Raw genomic sequence first — 19,361 nt, 5'->3', positions numbered from 1 at the left:
AAAGTGGATTAAAGTTCCAAAGTAAACAGTAAGAAAATAAAATTATAAAAATCTAGCAAGGGGTTATGGATAGTTTGACATTCAATCAGCCTATTAGCGTAAATAAAAAAATAAGAAAAGCCCAGGTATGCTTAAAAAAAACTGAAGGGGAAAGATGATAAAAGACCTGACCCTCCAATCTCTCCTACCAAGAATTGTGGTCATCTTCTCCAAAGACACACAATCATCTTAGGGTCATTCTGGGTCATTCCTAATGCTCCCATTCAAATCTAGGGAGCAGCTTTGGCTGCACAATCAGCTGTTCGTCTGCAAGAGAAAAGAGATCACCTGCCACCATCTTGGGGGCAAAAACTGTATATTCCTATAATATTAATTTTCTATAACTCTTTTCTTTTTATGGACCTTTTCTGACCTGGAGAACTTCTAATTGATTTATCATTTTTGTAGTCCAACTTCAGTCATATGGACACTCTTCAATACTTTATAATGTTAGTTTGCAGAGGAAAAGGAAGACTTTTCTGGGAATGTTTTTTGTGTAAAAGAAGTAGCAAAATTAGTAGTGTAGGAGGAATATCAGGCAGTTTGTAAAGTAGACTAATAATGAACCATACAAGAGCCAGTTTCCAGAACACTCTTTTCTCTTAACTAATGTAGAATAACGTGGGACCAGAAAATTAACTTGTCCAGTTTACCATTATATTGTAATTGCTCTCAGGTTAATCCAAGAAGCAAAGCCACTGATGGCTATCCATTCAAAATGGATGGGCCAACAAGGGCAGGTGAAACACATGTCAATGCATTTTTTTAAAATGCCACACTGATAAAATTGTCACAATTACAACTCATACTGTGCTTATTTTAATAGTGCCAGATGGAGTTTCCTTGGCAAAACGATCAAGACGGACTGAATCGCAAAAGGCTGCAGAGCAATTGAAAAAAGAGAGAGAGATGATGGGCAAGGAAGGAATACATGAGGAAGAAGAGCTTGTAGTTGGCAAGGGCCCCAAAGAAGCAGCTCTAACAGAAGAACTGCTAGCCCCCCAAAGACCAAGTCTTAGAGGAGACCAGGCACTAAAACCTGAACTTGTGGCAGGAAAAAGAGAATGGGGGAGAGAACCCATAGAATCAGAACCGGCCAGTTTAGAAAAAGAAATAACCCTCAAGGATGGAAAAATGGAGAGCATGGCAAAAGCAGAAGAAATGGCAATAGAACATAAAGCTGCTGACAGAGAGAAGGTTCTAGGGGGGTTTAGATCAGAAGAGGAAGAAGCTGAAGACGCCCAAAGAGCAGCAAAGAGAGAAGAACATATGCGATGGAGCATCCCTGAGGGACAAGGGGCAGAAGTGACTGAGGTACCAAAAGCTTTAAAGACAAGAGAATTAGAAGGAATTAAGGCAGTGGACAGAGACATGCTTGAAGCAAAAGAAAAGATGAAAGGAGAATATGAGACAGCTAAAGATTGGGAGGCAACATTTGCAGAAAAGATCAGTATGGGAGAGGTACCAGATAAGGTGGCAGAAGCTGAACCCAAAGAAAAGGTAATTTTTCAAGAAAAAAAAGATAAAGCAGAGGCCGGAAAAAAAGCTGACCTAATGGGAAAGGAAAGAAAGGATGAGGCATTTTTGAGGAAAGAGGAAGAGGGAAAATATGAATTGAGGCCCATTTCCCCCATGGAAGCAAAACTTAGTCCACCACAATTAAAAATGGAAGATGTTCTCTATGAAGATGAAAAAACAGCTGCTGCAGAAAAGGCAATCATTGGTGGAAGAGAGGTTCCATCTGAGATTGGAGAAACAGTCCAAGACATTTCATCCAGATGGGATGAAGATTTATACCAAGAATATCCAGATGTGACTGGAATGAAAGCCATATCTACGGAAGATTTAACCCTCAAGAAAATAAAGCCTTTGGTGGAAGAGGCCTTCCTCGACCATGAAATTGAAATAACCGAGGAAGACAAGTTAGCAGGCAAACCATATTCTGAAAGAGAGAAAGGCAGACAACCAAGAGCAAAAGATATTTTGGGAATTGAGCAAACAGCCCAAGGAGAAAAAGCTGTAGTACAACCTGTAGAAAGAGAAGCTGAAGAAAGAGGAAGACAAGAGAGGCTAAAGTCCAGAATAGCAGCTCCAGAAGAGAAACTGGACTTGGAGAAAGAAGGGCTTTATATTGAACCTGGCTTAGAATCTATGGCAGTGCTGATGGAAGAATTAGCGAAGAAGGAAAAGGCAAAAGGAGAGATATGGGTTGAAGAGGCAAAAGGAGAAATAAAAGGATTGTCTCCAAGACAGAAAATGATTGAAGAACAACAGAAAGCACTCAGAAGAAAGACAGAAATTGAAGAGGGAGGACCTGAGATGGCACTTAAAGAAGAGGCAGAAATAGATGGGACAGAAGTTAAAACTAAAGGGAAAGTAGGAAAAGGAGAGGTAGGAAAGAAAATGGAATATCCATGGGAAGCAGAAGGAGACATGGCACTTAAAAGGGAGGCAGAAACTGGAGAGGCTAAAATCAGTGTGGGACTTGAGGGCGAGTTAGAAGTCACAGAGGCAGAAGCTGACATGACACTTAAAGGGGAGGCAGAAAGAAGACTTACCAAAGCTACATTGCTACCCAAAGACGGTTTAGATGCTGAAGAAGCAAAAGCTTACAAAACACTTAAAGGGGAGGCAGAAACTGAACGTGTCAGAGCTAAGATGGGCCCTAGAGGGGAGTTATATCCTGAAGAAGCAGAAGCTGAGATGATATTTGAAAGAGAGGCAGAAACTGGACGTGTCAAAGTTAAGGTGGGACCTAAAGGGGAGTTACATGCTGAAGAAGCAGAAGCTGAAATAACACTTAAAACAGAGGCAGAAGTTGGACGTGTCAAAGCTAAGGTGGGACCTAAAGGGGAGTTATATGCTGAAGAAGCAAAAGCTGAGATAACACTTAAAAGAGAAGCAGAGCCTGGATTTGTCAAAGCTAAGGTCGGGCCTAAAGGGGAATTATATCCTGAAGAAGCAGAAGCTGAGATGACCCTTGAAAAAGAGGCAGAAATTGGACGTGTCAAACCTAAGGTGGGACCTAAAGGGGAATTATATGCTGAAGAAGCAGAAGCTGAGATGATATTTGAAAGAGAGGCAGAGCCTGGACGTGTCAAAGCTAAGGTGGGACCTAAAGGAGAGTTATATCCTGAAGAAGCAGAAGCTGAGATGGCACTTGAAAGAGAGGCAGAACCTGGACGTGTCAAAGCTAAGGTGGGACCTAAAGGGGAGTTATATCCTGAAGAAGCAGAAGCAGAGATGGCACTTGAAAGAGAGGCAGAACCTGGACGTGTCAAAGCTAAGGTGGGACCTAAAGGGGAGTTATATCCTGAAGAAGCAGAAGCAGAGATGGCACTTGAAAGAGAGGCAGAACCTGGACGTGTCAAAGCTAAGGTGGGACCTAAAGGGGAGTTATATCCTGAAGAAGCAGAAGCTGAGATGGCACTTGAAAGAGAGGCAGAACCTGGACGTGCCAAAGCTAAGGTGGGACCTAAAGGGGAGTTATATGCTGAAGAAGCAGAACATGAGGTGACGTTTAAAAGGGAGGCAGAGCCCGGACGTGTCAAAGCTAAGGTGGGACCTAAAGGAGAGTTATATCCTGAAGAAGCAGAAGCTGAGATGGCACTTGAAAGAGAGGCAGAACCTGGACGTGTCAAAGCTAAGGTGGGACCTAAAGGGGAGTTATATCCTGAAGAAGCAGAAGCTGAGATGGCACTTGAAAGAGAGGCAGAACCTGGACGTGTCAAAGCTAAGGTGGGACCTAAAGGGGAGTTATATCCTGAAGAAGCAGAAGCTGAGATGGCACTTGAAAGAGAGGCAGAACCTGGACGTGTCAAAGCTAAGGTGGGACCTAAAGGGGAGTTATATCCTGAAGAAGCAGAAGCTGAGATGGCACTTGAAAGAGAGGCAGAACCTGGACGTGTCAAAGCTAAGGTGGGACCTAAAGGGGAGTTATATCCTGAAGAAGCAGAAGCTGAGATGGCACTTGAAAGAGAGGCAGAACCTGAACGTGTCAAAGCTAAGGTGGGACCTAAAGGGGAATTATATGCTGAAGAAGCAGAACCTGAGGTGACGTTTAAAAGGGAGGCAGAGCCCGGACGTGTCAAAGCTAAGGTGGGACCTAAAGGGGAGTTATATCCTGAAGAAGCAGAAGCTGAAATGGCACATAAAGGGGAGGCAGAAACTGGACGTGTCAAAGCTAAGGTGGAACCTAAAGGAGGATTATATGCTGAAGAAGCAGAAGCTAAGATGACACTTGAAAGAGAAGCAGAAATTGGACATTTCAAAGCTAAGATGGAACTTGAAGGAGGATTATATGCTGAAGAAGCAGAAGCTGAGATGATATTTGAAAGAGAGGCAGAACCGGGATCTGTCAAAGATAAGGTGGGACCTAAATGGGATTTATATGCTGAAGAAGCAGAACCTGATATGACACTTGAAAGAGAGGCAGAACCTGGACGTTTCAAAGCTAAGGTGGGACCTAAAGGAGAGTTATATCCTGAAGAAGCAGAAGCTGAGGTGATGTTTAAAAGGAAAGCAGAACCTGGACATGTTAAAGCTAAGATGGTGCCTGAAGGGGATTTATATGCTGAAGAAGCAGAACCTGATATGACACTTGAAAGAGAGGCAGAACCTGGACGTGTCAAAGCTAAGGTGGGACCTAAAGGGGAGTTATATGCTGAAGAAGCAGAAGCTGAGTTGACGTTTAAAAGGGAAGCAGAACCTGGTCGTGTCAGAGCTAAGGTGGTGCCTGAAGGGGAGTTATATGCTGAAGAAGCAGAACCTAAGGTGACGTTTAAAAGGGAAGCAGAACCTGGTCGTGTCAAAGCTAAGGTGGTGCCTGAAGGGGAGTTATATGCTGAAGAAGTAGAAGCTGAGCTGACGTTTAAAAGAGAGGCAGAAACTGCACATGTCAAAGCTAAGGTGGAACCTATAGGGGAGTTATATGCTGTAGAAGCAGAAGCTGAGGTGACATTTAAAAGGGAAGCAGAAACTGGACGTGTCCAAGCTAAGGTGGTACCTAAAGGAGATTTATATGCTGAAGAAGCAGAAGCTGAGATGACACTTGAAAGAGAAGCAGAAATTGGATTGATTAAAGCTAGGGTGGTACCTAGAGGGGAGTTATATGCTGAAGAAGCAGAAGCTGAGGTGACAATTACATGGCAAGCAGAGACCGGGCAAGTTAAAGCTAAGGTGGGACCTAAAGGGGAGTTAGATGCTGAAGCAGCAGAAGCTGAGTTGACAGTTGCATGGAAAGCAGAAACTCGACAGGTCAAAGCTAAAGTGGCACCTAAAGAGGAGTTATATGTTGAAGAAGCAGAAGCTGAAATGATACTTAAAAAAGAGGCAGAACCTGAACAACTGGACAAGGTGGTAACTGAAGGGTGGTTAGATGTTGGAGAAGCAGAAGCTGAGGTGACAGCTAAGGAAAAAGCAGAAACTATAGAGGCAGAATCTGATAAGATAGCTGAAAGGGAATTAGAAGTCGAAGTGGCCGAACTTGAGGGGACACTTAAAAAGGGGACAGAAGGCAAGGTTGCCTTGAAGTGGAAGCCAGAAACTGGAGAGGTAGAGGCTGAGATGATATCTAAAGGGGAATTAGAAGTTGAAGAAGCAGAAGCTGAGTTGACATTTAAAGAAAAGGCAATAGAGAAAGCACTTAAACAGAAGGCAGTAATTATAGAGGAAGGGGCTGATGTGATACCTAAAGAGGAATTAGAAGTCAAAGAGGCAGAAGCTGAGGGGACACTCAAAAGGAAGGCAGAAACTGGACTGGCCAAAACTAAGATGGTGCCTAAAGGGGAGTTAGGTCCTGAAGAAGCAGAAGCCGAGATGACACTTAAGAGGGAAGGAAAAACTATAGAAGCAGAGTCTGAAATGATAGCTGGAAAGGACTTAGAAGCAGAAGAGGCAGAAGCTGAGGGGATACTTAAAAAGAAGGCAGAAGGCAAGATAGCCTTGGAACAGAAGGCAAAAACTGTAAAGCCAGAGACTGAGGTAGCATTTGAAGAGGAGGCAGGAGTTGAAGTTGTACCAAAAGAACAGGAAGCAGAAACAGAAGATTCAGAAGCAAAGGGAGAACTACTTTCTGTGGTCATAGGATCTCTAAATGAAACCACCTTTGGAGAGCAAGGATTAGTAACCAGGAGAGAAGAAATTATAGCAGAAATAAAACATACTTCTGAATCAGCCCCACAAAAAGAAGCATTTGTTGGAGGAGATATGAAAAAGCAGGAAATGAAAAAAGAACCTGGTCTCCAAACTGGAGTATCTGACGAAGCTGAAACAAGGGAAACATTTCTTTACATGGAAGTACAGGAGGAAGTCATAGCTCCTGAAGAAGAGAAGGAACAGGATGAATCAGACACAGGAGAAGAGATGAGAGAAGGAATGATAACACTTGCAGATGTAGAAGAAGCTCTCTTAATAGGGATACAGCAGCTGATAACAGAAGTATCACAGATCAATGAAAAAGAAAAAGATAAAGAAGAACCTTTGATGGAAAGATCAGCAGAAGAAGAATCAATTCAGGAGTGTCCCACGAGTGAAGATTTTTTTGCTGTTGTAGTAGAAGAAGAAAGGGAGACCATTGAGAGCAGTAACAGTGAAGGAGAAGGAACAGGAGAGCCTTCGGAAGAAGGAACAGGAGAGCCTTCGGAAGAAGGAACAGGAGAGCCTTCGGAAGAAGGAACAAGGGAGCCTTCGGAAGAAGGAATAGGGGAGCCTTCGGAAGAAGGAACAGGGGAGCCTTCGGAAGAAGGAACAGGAGAGCCTTCGGAAGAAGGAACTGGAGAACCTTCGGAAGAAGAAACAGGGGAGCCTTCAGAAGAAGGAACAGGGGAGCCTTCAGAAGAAGGAACAGGGGAGCCTTTCGAAGGAACAGGGGAACCTTCAGAAGAAACCCCTTCAGATGAAAAAGATGGAAATATAAACTGCGAAATGGGATTGGAGGAGACTACAGATGAAACCATCACAATGACAAATACCATTCTTTGGAGCTCCCAGGAGTATGAAAGAAAGTGTCACCAAGATCCTACTGGATCTGACTGAGAAGACAGACACCTAGATTGAAGGTGAGCATGTGCTGATATATAAATTCCCTTCTCACTTCTATGAGTAGTGTATGTCTTCTTCAATTTCAGGTCCTCTACTATAGGTCTGGGAGTTTGATGGTTCTAATATACTGCATATCAGACCAGAAAACAGCAGTGGTGATAGATGTAGTGGCATTAAGCAGGGGTCTCCAACCTTGGCAACTATAAGACTTCAGTATAAGAATTCAATTCTGGGAGTTGAAGACAACAAGTCTTAAAGTTGCCAAGGTTGGAGACCCCTGGTATTAAGTGACAGCAACATCAGGAAGGAGTATGAGAAGTTGGAGAATATTAGGGCCTGAAGGAGAAAACAGAGAGGATGTGGAAATAAAGACCAAAGTGGTCTCAGAATGGTGGTAAGAGCACTTGGAGCTGTGACTCTTAAGCGGGTGAGTGGCTTCATCAGATTCCATGAACAACATCAGAAATCTCTGCCCAGAAGAGTGCAGTGCTAAGAACAGCTAAGGTACTGTGCAAAATTCTCAAAGTCCCAAGTTTCTGGTAGAGGACCCCAGACTGAGGAAGATGCAAACAACTCATAGGGGTGAGAAGGGAAATTTTAAATTATTATATACAGTATTTGTCAAATCATGTCTACTGTCTGAGCTCTGGCCCCAGTGTGTCATGAATTAATTAAATGTATTAAGGCTTGCTTCACACTGGCCCATAATATGGTGTGGCTTTCATTTGGCATATTATCTGAAGCTCTCCACTGTGGTCTGTCAACTGTGGGGTATAGTGTACATTTATATATAAACCCAGTCAAGAACATTTCTTCAATAAACCATGCTCAACCATATGTGAATTAATTAATCCTAGTAATTCACTGGGGATAAATATTTAATTCTTGAAATGATTGTAGGTTAGAGTTATTTAAATAAGTTATTTACTAATTGATTTAGCACCTTGAAACCATGTTTCCTGATGAGTTTATAGCAGTTTATGGGACAAGGTTTATTACTGTATTCCACTGTAGTAAATGTTTTCAGTACTGTTATTTGAGCTATAGATTTGGTGTTTAATTAAAATTGGGTTTTTTTCTGCACAGCTAGTTCGGTTATCTAACTTAGCAATAGGTTGCATACTAGATGCCCCAAGTGGTGAGAAGATTTTGGGTGGACAGTGCTGATCTGGATTTGGCTTCCTTTGATGCAGAAGATCTTTGATGATCTACCTAGTTCAGTACTACTTGAGCTTCTTTGAAAATAAAGCTCAACATATAGTTTAAGCATTTCAAAAAGCATTACATTACTGCCCGATCAATCATCCAGAGGAAAGCACCTCTTTGTCTGTAGATAGACAATACTAGCTGATAGACCTTGGATTTCCTCTTCCTCCTCAGTTTCATATTCAGATTGTACTTAAATCATTCCTAGCTGGTGGAAAAGAGCGAGGGAGAGAAAAATACATTTTCCCAAATGCTAAAGTTGTCCCGAGCTATTTCTTTGTCATTCTCAGCCACTTATGTGCAATTTCTGCCTGACCATGGCAGTTTGGTCTGCTGATCAATAGGGCACTTTAATATGTCCTTCTGGCCGCAATAATTCTTTTTCTAAACCCTCAACTTAAAATTGAACTCCTAAGTATTTTCTTCAAATACTTGGTGTGCTCCAGATGTAGAACCTTTGAGTTTCCCCACCACACGTCTGGTCTATCATCACATCTCTGTTCTTCTAAAGGAGTCCAGTTAATGGGATACCAAAGTGACCTACCACATTATAGTATTTTCTAGTTGGAATCTCACCCTCTGCTGCTGGCCATAAACCATTAACTTGAGACTGAGGCCAGAGCTACACTTTTTGCTTGCCCCGTTGCCAATAAAGGCCACTTGCTACTTCTTATTGTGCCATAGAAAAAGTGAGCATGTACCTGCATAGGAATCAATTGAAAGCCAAGGAAGCCACTGCAATGTTACCTCATTAGCATAGATCTCTCCTTCCTGATATAAAAGTAGAAAAGAAAGGCTCAGGTAGTTTGCTTCTAAAAGTGCTAAAGTTCCCTAACTTCAAATTCTGAATCACAAGATACACTAATCAGAAACCATTTACCATTGAATGGTAAATGGCATGCTAATTATTGTTTGCATGTGAACTGTTCTTAGATTTAAAAACAGCCCTGTCCTCCACTAAAATTGAGAAAGAATATGTCCCTCTTTAATGGGCTCGATTAAAATAAATCCTCATTTTTGCTGCCTTAAGAATCACTGCTATTTTTAAAATTGCTGGGGCTGTACTTGTCTCTTTTAAATTTCCAAACAATTATCTCCTGTATGAGTGTTTCTCAATCGTGGCAACTTTAAACTGTGTGGACTTCAACTCCCAGAATTGCTGAGGAATTCTGGGAATTGAAGTCCACACAGCTTAATTGGCAAGGTTGAGATACACACTGCTTTGTACCCTGTAAACCAGGGCTGTTAAACTCACGGCCCATGGTGGCCACGCCCAGTTTAGCAAAGGAGAAAAAAGTCCCAATACGTCATATGACGCTGCCGTGACGACCTGAGTTTGATACCCCTACTGTAAACTAATATTGTATTTGTTTGTTTTCCCAGAATGCTTTGGGGTTGGAACTTCCCATCTCATCATTGCTGCCTCAAGACTTGGTGGAAACACAGACTTATTCAAGCATCTTCTTCTATTCTTTTGATGCTTGCCATCCATCTTTCCATTGTTGTTCTGATTACCATGATCATTTAGTAACTTTTTTCAAGGAAATCATTCTAGATCGGTGCCACCTGGGGTAACTGCCCTCTTTGATTCCTTCACACATATCTGCCACTATGCACCAGGACTGCTCCAGACAAATGAAATCCTAGCTAGCCTATTTCATTAATAGCATTCCTTTATAATTCTGAAAATAATAATGATGAGGCCTGTATAACAGCTGCCACACATTTCTTTTAAAAACAAAACAGAAATATTATGTAATGGGAACTTTCCCAAAATCAACCAGCTAATTCTGCTGCACAGTAAGAGTCACTTGAAGTCTTTATGTAGAACAATAAAACACCTGCAAACAGATTTGAACATTTATATGTATTTTATTGCCTGCCTTCTTCCCTCTGTATTTTAGGTCGTCTTTTTAAATTTAGCCTAAGCTAGGGAAGTGCTTGAAGTTCACTCACATTCTCCAAAAAGTCATACAGAGTGACTCCTGTTAAGCTTCTCAAAAGATTGTCACTGGTCTTGAACTTAATTCTGTACATAATGTAGAAGGTATAGCCAAATTGATTGATACCATAGCTAAAAGGAGAGTTGCATCATTTGTAAAGATCGATATAGGGAATCCTCGAGTTGCAACCATAATGGAGCCTGCCCTTAATGCAGCGGTAAAATGCACTTACCTTAGCTACCAGTTTGGGAATGTGAACGTGCGCAGAGTCTTCTGCACATGTAGAGAGGATCAAAAACAGGATGTAAGGATGTCTCGGTGGGTGGGCAGAGCCTCCCACCACCGGCGCTACCGATTTGTGCGAACCGGATAGAACCGTCTGAATTTCACCACTGCCTTAATGGTTGTAACTTATAATGGTCATAATGCAGGACAGTTATGTGACTGACCTAATTTTATGACCTTTTTTTGCAGTAATTAAGTGAACCCTACAGTCATTAAGCAAACCTATGGTTCTCTATTATGCGTTTTTTCCCCCAAAACCAGAAGTAAATGCTGGTTTTTGGCAAAACCATCATAAAATGTGGTCCCATGAACTGCGGGACATTGCAAATGGCCATAAATGAGCCTAGTTGTCGAGTGCCCAAAATGTGATCACATGACTAGGAGGTGACCATCCAAACTTTGAATCCGGGTCATAAGCACCCCCTAGTATAGGGGTGTCAAACTCGTGTCATCACAGCATCATCACGTGACATATTGCAACTTTTCCCCATTCGCTAAACCAGGTGTGGGCATGGCCAGCGTGTGACACATCTGGGCCACGGGCCACAAGTTTGACAGCCCTGCCCTAGTAGGTCCATCAGAACTTCAAATGGTCGCTAGGCAACCAGTAATAAATCAAGGACTACCTAATAATCAGATTGCTGCTCTATGATGTGTGCTGCTATAGGAAGAAACAAGGATAATTTAGTCATATGACATTTTACATTTTTCCACTGCCTTTTGTCATGGACTTGCAATCAGACTGGGACTTACTTGAACAGAAGGTGTGGGGACAGAAAATCTCTCATTTTGCACTGGGTTTTATCCCATGGTTTCCAGGAATCCAGCCATTGTCTAGACAGGTTATATCGTTTTATCAGCACAGCTGTCTTGAAAAGTACTTATATATGATAGATTCTAGATTCTACAAAGCTTTATGTTATTGTGCAGAAATACCACGTACATCTGCTCACGAAGAAATTTACAAGAAAAAGAATGAGAGTGTTTGAGAGAAAAGATCTCTGACCGATCCCTACATTTTAAACTGAAAAGCTGAAGAGAAAGAGTGATGACAGAATATCAAATCAATAATGTTACCAAATCCATCAAAGCCAGACTGTTTCAGTGGTCTGCATTTCTCTCATAGTTTTCTTATAATTTTCCCATTGGCTGTTAGGAACCCTGCAAGTTTAATGTATTGGCAGCTGGTCTTTCAACACTAACAACTATTCTGGTTAAACCTCTTTAATTTATTCTTTCTAAGACTGTAGCTTTCATTTCAGAAAATGGTATGCTATTTGTTGAGAAATATTTTTCCTTTTTCAGCATTATAAATATGTGGTGTGTGTCTATGTCTGTGTAACAGAAATATGACATCACAATGCAAACTAAACTCCTTATGTAATTACCTGTGATATTGGGATACAAATACGAAAGACACATTTAGCCATTTTGGCATTGTTGCCAGGACAACTGTGGTTATAATGGCATAAATCATACATTGTTCTAAACCACACCGGTTTGCTTGATTTGGGCTTAAGGTAATGTATGACTCTTACTGTGGGTTTGTAAACCCTGGTTTATAGCTTTAGTAAGTTGTATGAACACAGTCATCTATGATATCTCTCTATATATAAAAGCAAAAACTATTCACGCTGTAATCACGAAATCTCCAGAACCGTAAAGCCTACAAACTTGAAATTTGCCACATATGTTCCTCTTGGCTTCTCGGTGCTCACTAAGAAAGGATTTTTTGAAATGACCATCAGAGCATTAGTATTTCCTATATTATTATGAACACGCTCTGATGCTAAGGAGTTCTACTCCCCCTCCCCACCTCAAAAGAAATCTGTTCCAAATGCAAAACACAAGCAGAGGAGAGGACTTTCAGTTTCAGTTTTACTTTCACAGCAGCAAGCAGCTTTACTACAGAACAGTTGAGCTAAGCCATGCCCAGCCTCCTTCCTGTCTCCTCCTTGCTCACACAGCAAATACTGTTTGTTTCCAAACACCCCTCAACTCTCTCACACACTGACAGGATGCTAGCCAGATGAATACAGATGGATGCTGCGGGCTGGGACATTCTACTCTCCCTCCCCCTTTGTTCCAACTGCCAGTTGCATTATATTAACATACTCTGATGCTACGGAATTACACATTCTACATTAAGTTTCAGGCTGAAAGTGTCAATTTATCAAGCCTTAGCACATAGTTTCGTAGCGAAGCATGGACATCCAGCTAGTAGTCAATAAAGCTTGATTAAATCAGGGGGTAGTATTAACGTAGCATCTCAATCCAGCCAGTTTAAATAGAAAAAATAGCGCTGGATTACATGAGTACCAGAGTTTCAGCAGGTATTTGCCTTCTAGCTGCATACTTATTTTTGTCTAAATTTCTTTTGATATGTTTGTAAAATAGAGAAATTGGAATAGAGATTTAAGGAAACCTTTGTTATTACATGCAGTGATATTAGTACCCACACCTAGAAGGAGATTTTCTGCTGATAAAATGTCCTCTTTTCAGTCTGCTGCTCTTCGGCATACTCCAGAACACACTGTTCTTGCAGCCCAAGTCTCACCAAATCTGATGGATTTGCTTCCGAGTGAATAGGCACAGTATTAAGCCGTGTGTCATTTAACCATCTGTCTGGCAGCATTTATTCTGAAAACTTGCCAATGTATAGTTGCCAAAGCAGCACATATTAATATTTGAGAACAAAAGCGATAGTTTAATACTGTTTCATCCCATGTTTAGGGAATCTATTTCCATTGCCTTATTGTAGATTCTATATGCAGATTTTATACTATGGTAACACTGAGCAGAATTCCTGTTAGCCATGCTAAAGAACAGGATTAGGCAGCTAATGGCCCCAAGGTGACATATTTTATTTATTTACTTACTAAATTTACAGTATATGCTGCCTATCTCACTGTCGAGTGACTCTTATTAACATCCACAGTATAATAACACCTGCACACATACCCACCAAATAACAAATGGTACTGAATTTCATGAAAATCTGCAATGAGATTTTATTTTGCTTGCTCATCCAGCGTTTTGATTAACAGGACATTGGTTTGAGTTACTACAAAGTGATAATGTTTATTTTTGTGCTGTAAAATGATTCATCTGATTGCTGCAATCCAGCCTTCGACTATTGTGGACAAATGTTTAAGGTTAGAGAGATTACACACAGTTTGAGATTTAAGGCTGACTTGTCATTGACTCAAATGAGGTGATCAAATTTGATTTATGAAAATTCTAATGAATGATGTAAGGTTCATTCTCACTTCATAGTGATAGCTCTAACCCATATTTTGTGCTATGATGAGTACAGAATTAATGGAAAAAATAGTTCCTGTATGCTTGTTATATGTGTGTCAAAGAATTTTGTAAATATCATTTTCCTTGCAGAACCATGGCATTGTTAAACTGAAGCATGCATGACATACCTTTGTTGAACCAGCATTAATACCTGATTTGATTTTCATTTTTGATATTTGGGGATCTTCATCATTTTAGCAGACATAAAATGCTCAGAAAATTATCTTACCTTTTTTACTTAAAATAGTGATAGTGCAAATATGGTGAACTGAAGACAGCTCCACAAAAGCAGAGCCAACTTGTGAATTGTGAATCTCAAATTGTGAATTGAGCTTGTGAAAGGAATGCAAGCGTGGTAACCACCTACGACCGGATCGAGATTTTTGCTCTTGAAAGCTATGTTTTATGTTTAAATTTGGAAAAAAATATTTACAAAAAAAAAAAAAAAAAAAAGCAGAGCCAACTGCTTTATAAGTGTAATAATTTAAAGAATCTGAAATAAAAAGGAAAACATTTTGTTCCGATAAAGCAATACATAGACTAAAGGTCTAGATAAAATTGAAATAATGAAACTTTTAGAATAAGATTATGGAAGTAATTACAAAGTACAAAAAACTTGTAATGGGAAATCAATTCCGTTTAGGTATTTACAAGACATAGATAAAGAATTTTATGATTTGAAAAACTGGACATTAAGGGAGACTAAAGATTTTAGGTAGAAGAAAGATATGCAGTTCTGTGCAAAATGTAATGACAATAAAAATACTAAAAGAGACTTTTGAAGAATGGAATCAGAAAATAGTACCTGTAATATCAACAATATGAGTAATGATGTCTGCTTCATGGATAGGCTATGTTTAAAATATATTATTCAAGAAAAGTAAGATGTAGAACAAAAATTATCTGACAAAATAGAGATGATATCAAAAGTAGATTTATACCTCACAGGCCATAGAAAAGAGTATTTCATGACATCTATAATAGAAATTGGTTTTGAATTTACAAAAGAGGCTCTTCTCCTGGATCCCACCCACTTAAATTCTTTGCCTATAGGATTTGAAATAGGTCCTTTCTGGCCCTCAACCCATGCCATAAAGGGCTTTAAAGCTGCTGAGAGGTCAAAAAGAGCAAGGATGAATGCATTACCCCAATCCTGTTCCTGCCAAACACATCATCTACAAGTGCAACCAATGTCATCTCTGTCCCATAACCAGGTCTAAAACCTGACTGAAGGGGGTCCAGATAATTTGTTTCACCCAGGACCATCTGAAACTGTTGCAGAACCACTTTTCCTCCACATCCCCTGAAATTGGATGGAAATTGTCCAGGCAGATGGGATCCAGTGAAGGTTTCTTATGGAGGAGACAGACCAAGGATTCCTAAAATGGTCCTGGAAATATCCCTCCTGCAGTGATGTATTAATTACTGCCTCGACTCACTTATAAGTCACCCTTCTGGAGACTTTTAGCAACCAGGTGGGACAAGCATCTAATCAACAAGTAGTTGCATTAACAGCCCAAAGGACCCTATCCACTTCCTCAGGTCCAACACTCTGCACTTGGATTCCAACCTGAGAGAAAGAATACAAGTAAACAGACTCCATACAGTAGTTCTAATTGGGAGTGGACCAGTAGTGGGTTCCACTTACCTTCGCTACCAGTTTGGAACTGTGAGCATGCTCGTGCGGTGCTTCTGCGCATGCGCAGAGAGTCCGTGATGATGTCCGGGCAGCCACTGCCACTACTGGTTCGCCCAAATCAGGCCGAACCGGTAGAAGCCCACCACTGAATGGACTATGATGCACTCAATCCTATGCAATAATAAATATACTGGACTATGAAGTGCTGTTCTTGATGAAAAAGAGTAGTAGTCTGTTGTAATCTAGGCTTCCTGAGTCATTAAAACACACGAGTAGTTCCAAAAACCTCTTTTATTGCAACAGCTGTGAATTACATTCATTCACAGCTTAGTCCCAATTAGTTGCAAAAAGTCTTTTGGGATAATCACCAACCTTTATCTCCCTTGACACACTGCCAAAGACCTACATGGAGTCCAGAATCAAACAGACTGGGAACAGAATTAACAATGTTGCTTTCCTGCAAAGGGCCCACGTGCTTTTGCTCTTCTTTCAAGCCTTATGGGAGGGGCCAATCATCTCCAGGCCTTACTCCTGAGTCGTCCCTTTAGTTTTAACTGTTCTTGCCTTCTGGCAGCTCTGCACAGGCTCCTCCTGTTCCTCTGCCTCTCTGCTGTCCGACTCTGGAGGCTCCGGAGTCCGCCCATAACTCCCAGATTGCCCTGGCCCCATCTCTGCCTCCAACGCAGAGCCCTCATCCGAGCCTTCCCCAAACTCCAGGACTGGCCCATGTTCCTCCCCAGCCTCTTCACTGTCCAACTCTGCTGCCAGCTCTGCAGGCTGCTGGCACACCACAACATAGTCTTTAGAAACTCTCCATAATGTTGTTGTAGTAACAAAATCATTGTGAATCAAATCAACTTTGGAACTCCGTTTGTACAGCAAGTCATAGAACTGGCAGATATTACAGATGATTAACATCAAAGATGATTCCCCCCCCCAAAGCCCATGGATGAGTGGCCAAATGCATTTTAAATCTGAAAGTAATTAAATTAAGACTTTCTCAGTTATAAAGTTCACACATTCGGCTAATGCATTTACATGTTATTAATATTTTTAAATCCAAAAGGGACAATACTTAGTGTTTAGCTTTTCTATTTAATTCCTCTAATTTTAATTGTCCTATGGACATTTTTTTTTTTACTTTTTATTTTATTGTAATACACTGCATCCGTGAGATGGGCGGCACAAAAATTTAACAAATAAATAAAATAAAACACTCCGCAAGAGCCACTAGGACTTGATGAAATCGTTTCTGCATAGCTGTCAAGATACAGTCTAACCAATTTCCAAATTTTCTCCCCCCCCCCAAAATAATCTGAAATGTGTGTAGAGAATACTGGTCTGAGTGAATATTCTGCCTTCTTGACTGTTTATTTTTCTAAATGTTGTATAATAAACCACAGCTCTGACTTTCAAGGTTGCCAACAATTAGTAATGATGCTATAGCTACTGGTAATTGAATGAACTTGAAAATACCATGGTGAAGTTATTCTCTCTGTTTCTCTGTCTCTCTGTCTCTGTCTCTCTCTTCATGTATTTCAAATACACTTTATTTCTGGGAAAGGGACAAGTTTAATTTGACCTCAGCAACAACATGAGGACACTGTGCTAGGGCGGATTTTACATTTTGATTCTTAAAAAAAAAAAATCCATTTGAATTAATAACTCAGCATTTCTGAGCAGCCTATTTTCCCTGGAAGACCTGATATTCCTTCTATAGAGACCAATTAACTGAGGCAGTGTTTTACTCTAATAGCCAATTATATTAATTACCAGTAAAACAATGTGTTTGCTTTGCTTGAATCCAACCAGTTGGCTTTGTCAAATGCTTTGCATTTCAAACTATGAAAGTCTACCATAACAACTATCTAGAATCAGCAAATGAAACAAAATTCCCCTGTGAATGTAAAGGGTCATATGCTGGCACTGAATCAAGCAATTAAAATAGCTTTTTCCTCTTGCTGCTCCCCTTGTTCTATTTCTAGTCCTCATTAATTTCTTACACTTGAGTGGACCTGTTAATGCAGATGCATTACAGAGATTTGGATCTTTTCTTTTTCTTTCTTTCTTTCTTTCTTTCTTTCTTTCTTTCTTTCTTTCTTTCTTTCTTTCTTTCTTTCTTTCTTCTTTCTTTCTTCTTTTTCTTTTTCTTTCTGTCTGTCTTTCTGTCTTTCTTTTTCTCTCTTCCTTTTCCTTCCTTCCTTCCTTCTCTCTCTTTTCTTTCTTCCCTCCTTTTTCTTTTCCTTTTTCTCTCTCTTTGGCAGGCTCCCACACCTTTGCTAGCTGATAGACACCAACCCAAAAAGTGAATCCTGTTGCAATGACTATGTCCTGAATAACTGAGTCTGTTGCATTTTTCATATGTAAGCAAGTTATGAAAAATATGAATTTACTCAAGCAAATATAAACTGGGCTGCAATTAGTATCTTTCTTCACTCAGAGATAGTCTTTATTTTTAACAGTAGCAATCATTGAGAAATTCTCTTGGGGAGAACTATAGCATGGGACATTGCATCTTTTTAACCACCTACCTGTCACATTCAACATCTAGCCAGAAATGTTGGTGCCTGATGCAGTTTGTTTGTGAAAGAGAGTTGATATATAAACAGAAAAGAGAAAAGGACTTTAATAAGGTCTTTATTTTCCTCTTTAATAAGGGAACAAGCCTTTTTCTTCTGGTGCATTTCTTCCAGCAATAAAACCTTATGATGGAGATGCACTGGCTCTGATGCTCTGTTAGCCCCATTTCACTGGCATGTTGCATTCACATACTGATTTGCACCAAATCTAATGAGTAGCAGATTCTACCATTAGGTGGCCGATGAAGGCTGTTGTAGACAGCTGAGATGAGAAGGGAGCAGGTGTTTGAAGGCAGAACAATGTGAACTAAGTGCCCTGACTAGCTTGGAGAACAGTTTCTCATAGCTAATGTCAAAATTAGATTTAAGTGCCGGTCTAGTCAGCTTCAATCCACTCTTGTCATCTTTTGGTCAGATCTTCTCTGCTTAAAATGTATGTAGAAAACTCTCTTATTTTGATGGATTCTCCTTGTTTCCCTTCTGTGAAATATAAGATCAGATTTCTCATCCATACTCCAGAGACTTGCCATCACTCCCTATACACCCTCACTTTGTTTTCCACTGAAGTTTCTTCCTCACCATTATTTTGGCATCTCAGATGTTTCTCCCCGACCCGCAAGCTGTCAATGAATTCATGGCTGCTCCCTTGCTCCCCTCTGCAGAATTTGCTCATTATGGTAAAATAGGAAAGATCAAAGTTCACATTCAGCTTTCTGCATCGCATGTAGGAGTGTCTTAATTGTGCTGCTTGTGCTCAGTGATGCTCAACAGGCAAAAAGAAGCTCGGAGAAAGGGAGAATATGAGAAGGATGAACTTGCAATACAAAAAAAAAAAATCCACATTTTTTTAAAAAAAGTTTCCTTTCCTCTCCAAAAAATATAGTAGTAGTTATATTAGTCTGCTACAGCAAAACAGCAGAAAGATTTGATTATGGCACCCATTTTTACAGATCTCAGTCTGCTTCTTTATATGCACTAGGTATAATCTTAAGAATAAAGTGTAGAGGGAAGAAAAGGGTGGAATAAAGGTTAGAAACTGGCATCCATTGTCATTTTCAGCCAAACAGTCCTATGTCATAATACAGACAATCTTACTTTCATATTCTGTTTAACAAAGGTAGGAAATCTTTCTACCTTTCTGGTTATCAGAGGTAACTATATTAATACAAGGAGTCCACAGGTAATTTCTGGTGGTGTCATTGACACTGTCTCATCGTCGATTTAGGTCTGATGTAATCCATATGATTAAATTTCAGTTCAAAGCCATTATTTAGCTCATGAAGGGATGAGGAATATCTTTTGGCACTGATTTGTGGCCTTGTTGAC

The 19,361-nt window shown here is 40.4% G+C and overlaps 1 protein-coding gene across 11 annotated transcripts in view; it reads left to right on the top strand.

The window, feature by feature from the left end:
• ERICH3 (glutamate rich 3) overlaps positions 1–10,138 on the top strand; it is a 78,683-nt gene extending 68,545 nt beyond the window's left edge. For all 11 annotated transcript variants that reach the window (XM_060689983.2, XM_060689982.2, XM_060689987.2 and 8 more), the window contains 2 exons: positions 866–7,097; positions 9,670–10,138. In XM_060689983.2, the coding sequence (XP_060545966.2) occupies positions 866–7,074 (6,209 nt within the window). In that variant the 3' untranslated portion in view covers positions 7,075–7,097; positions 9,670–10,138. The remainder of the gene's footprint in view (positions 1–865; positions 7,098–9,669) is intronic.
• The last annotated feature ends 9,223 nt before the right edge of the window (positions 10,139–19,361 follow it).

The sequence above is a fragment of the Pantherophis guttatus genome, chromosome 3, assembly GCF_059756535.1.
Source record: "Pantherophis guttatus breed Tessera chromosome 3, ASM5975653v1, whole genome shotgun sequence".
NCBI lineage: Eukaryota > Metazoa > Chordata > Lepidosauria > Squamata > Colubridae > Pantherophis > Pantherophis guttatus.
Note: the sequence above shows the minus strand (reverse complement) of the source record. Positions and strands in the feature narration are given on the sequence as shown.